At 52.4% G+C, this 1,780-nt stretch overlaps 1 protein-coding gene across 2 annotated transcripts in view; it reads left to right on the top strand.

Annotated features, from left to right (window-relative positions):
• lrp6 (low density lipoprotein receptor-related protein 6) overlaps window positions 1-1,780 on the top strand; it is a 26,522-nt gene that overhangs the window by 9,380 nt on the left and 15,362 nt on the right. For both annotated transcript variants that reach the window (XM_015043340.1, XM_015043341.1), the window contains 2 exons: window positions 900-1,296; window positions 1,366-1,537. In XM_015043340.1, the coding sequence (XP_014898826.1) occupies window positions 900-1,296; window positions 1,366-1,537 (569 nt within the window). The remainder of the gene's footprint in view (window positions 1-899; window positions 1,297-1,365; window positions 1,538-1,780) is intronic.

The raw sequence follows: 1,780 nt of genomic DNA, 5'->3' as shown, positions 1-1,780 counted from the left end.
TGGTTCTGATCCGAACCGTTTGCAGAATTTCTCCCAGCTTGCAGATTGAGTCGATGGAGACGTTTGGAGCCAGACTTTCTCCTCTGATCTGGAAGCAGCCAGCACTGGGCCGACCTGCCGTCGCCGTGGCAACCCATCCCTCCCCCACCCGTCTCTTTTGAAGCACGGCCCCTCCCTCTGGCTCCTCTGTTTACATTTTTCGGTGGGAAGCCGTTCTCGGGGGCGGAGCTCCCGGACAAAGCCGCCTTTCAGGCCGTTGTTGTGGCTCCGTGGTGGGAATGTGGCGGCGGCGTTCCAGGACCAGGAAGTCCTCCCAGCTCTGCACTGGGAACGGGCTGAAGGTCCAGCAGGAAAACTGGGAAAACTCACAGAAACTTCTGGACAGTTTGTAGTTTAGCTTTTATCAGGAACCAGATATTTATTCTCAGGTTACTTTATTTTATGTTTAAGTATTTAAATTAGGGCTGCAGCACACAGTTATATCAGTAATCAATTATTTAGACGATTAATCAGGAAAATGTACTGAATTTTCATTTAACCACTTATGTATTACACAGAAAAAAATTAAATTCCTTTTTTATATGAGAAAATAAACATTGTGCTGACTAAAACAGCTTTCCTTTAACGAACACCTGATAGTTTATAGATTGATTCAGTTTAGTAATAACTAATAATTATTATTGTTTCCAGATTGTGGACCAGCCGCAGGCCTGTTCAACCATAAATGTTTTATTTTGTCTTCCTGCTCAGTAAACCGTTACAAACTGATCGATTACTGAATTAGTTCTGTAATTGATTAATCGATTCACCCCTGATTCTGATCGATATTTGATTATTTATTTTATTGTTTTTTTAGCGGCTGTGATAATGACTCCTGGTTGATGCTAACATGCTAACAGGTGCGACCCAGATGCTGCTGCTGGCACGGCGGACCGACCTGCGTCAGATCTCCCTGGACACGCCCGACTTCACCGACGTCATCCTGCAGGTGGGCGACATCCGGCACGCCATCGCCATCGACTACGACCCGGTGGACGGATACATCTACTGGACAGACGACGACGTGAAGGCCATCCGGCGCGCGCGCCTGGACGGCGGCGACGCCCAGTTCGTGGTCACCTCCCAGGTCAGCCACCCGGACGGCATCGCGGTGGACTGGATCGCCCGGAACCTGTACTGGACCGACACAGGGACGGACCGCATCGAGGTGACCCGACTGGACGGAACCATGAGGAAGATCCTGATCTCCGAGGACCTGGACGAGCCCAGAGCCATTGTCCTGGACCCGGTGGCTGGGTGAGTCCCGCCGTCGGCCCGCTGGACCCTCCGTGGGACGGCTCCGTGACGGTTCTGTTTGACCTGCAGGTACATGTACTGGACGGATTGGGGCGAGGTTCCGAAGATCGAGCGGGCCGACCTGGACGGGCTGGAGCGGCTGGTGATGGTGAACACGTCGCTGGGCTGGCCCAACGGCCTGGCGCTCGACTACGAGCAGCGGCAGATCTACTGGGGAGACGCCAAGACGGACAAGATCGAGGTCAGTTTGGTTCTGGTTCCGGTTGTGCTCTGCATCAGAACCAGCAGGTTGATCCGGCAGCAGATCTTTATTCTGTTCAGTGATTTATAAACTACTGGGTGTAGAACCGGGTGGTGTAGAACCGGGTGGTGTAGAACTAGACGGTGTAGAACCGGGTGGTGTAGAACCGGGTGGTGTAGAACTAGACGGTGTAGAACCAGGTGGTGTAGAACCGGGTGGTGTAGAACCGGGTGGTGTAGAACC

The sequence above is a fragment of the Poecilia latipinna genome, unplaced genomic scaffold (genome assembly GCF_001443285.1).
Source record: "Poecilia latipinna isolate Pla-1442-1.1 unplaced genomic scaffold, P_latipinna-1.0 Scaffold628, whole genome shotgun sequence".
NCBI classification, from domain to species: domain Eukaryota; kingdom Metazoa; phylum Chordata; class Actinopteri; order Cyprinodontiformes; family Poeciliidae; genus Poecilia; species Poecilia latipinna.
This window is presented reverse-complemented; position numbering and strand designations above follow the sequence as displayed.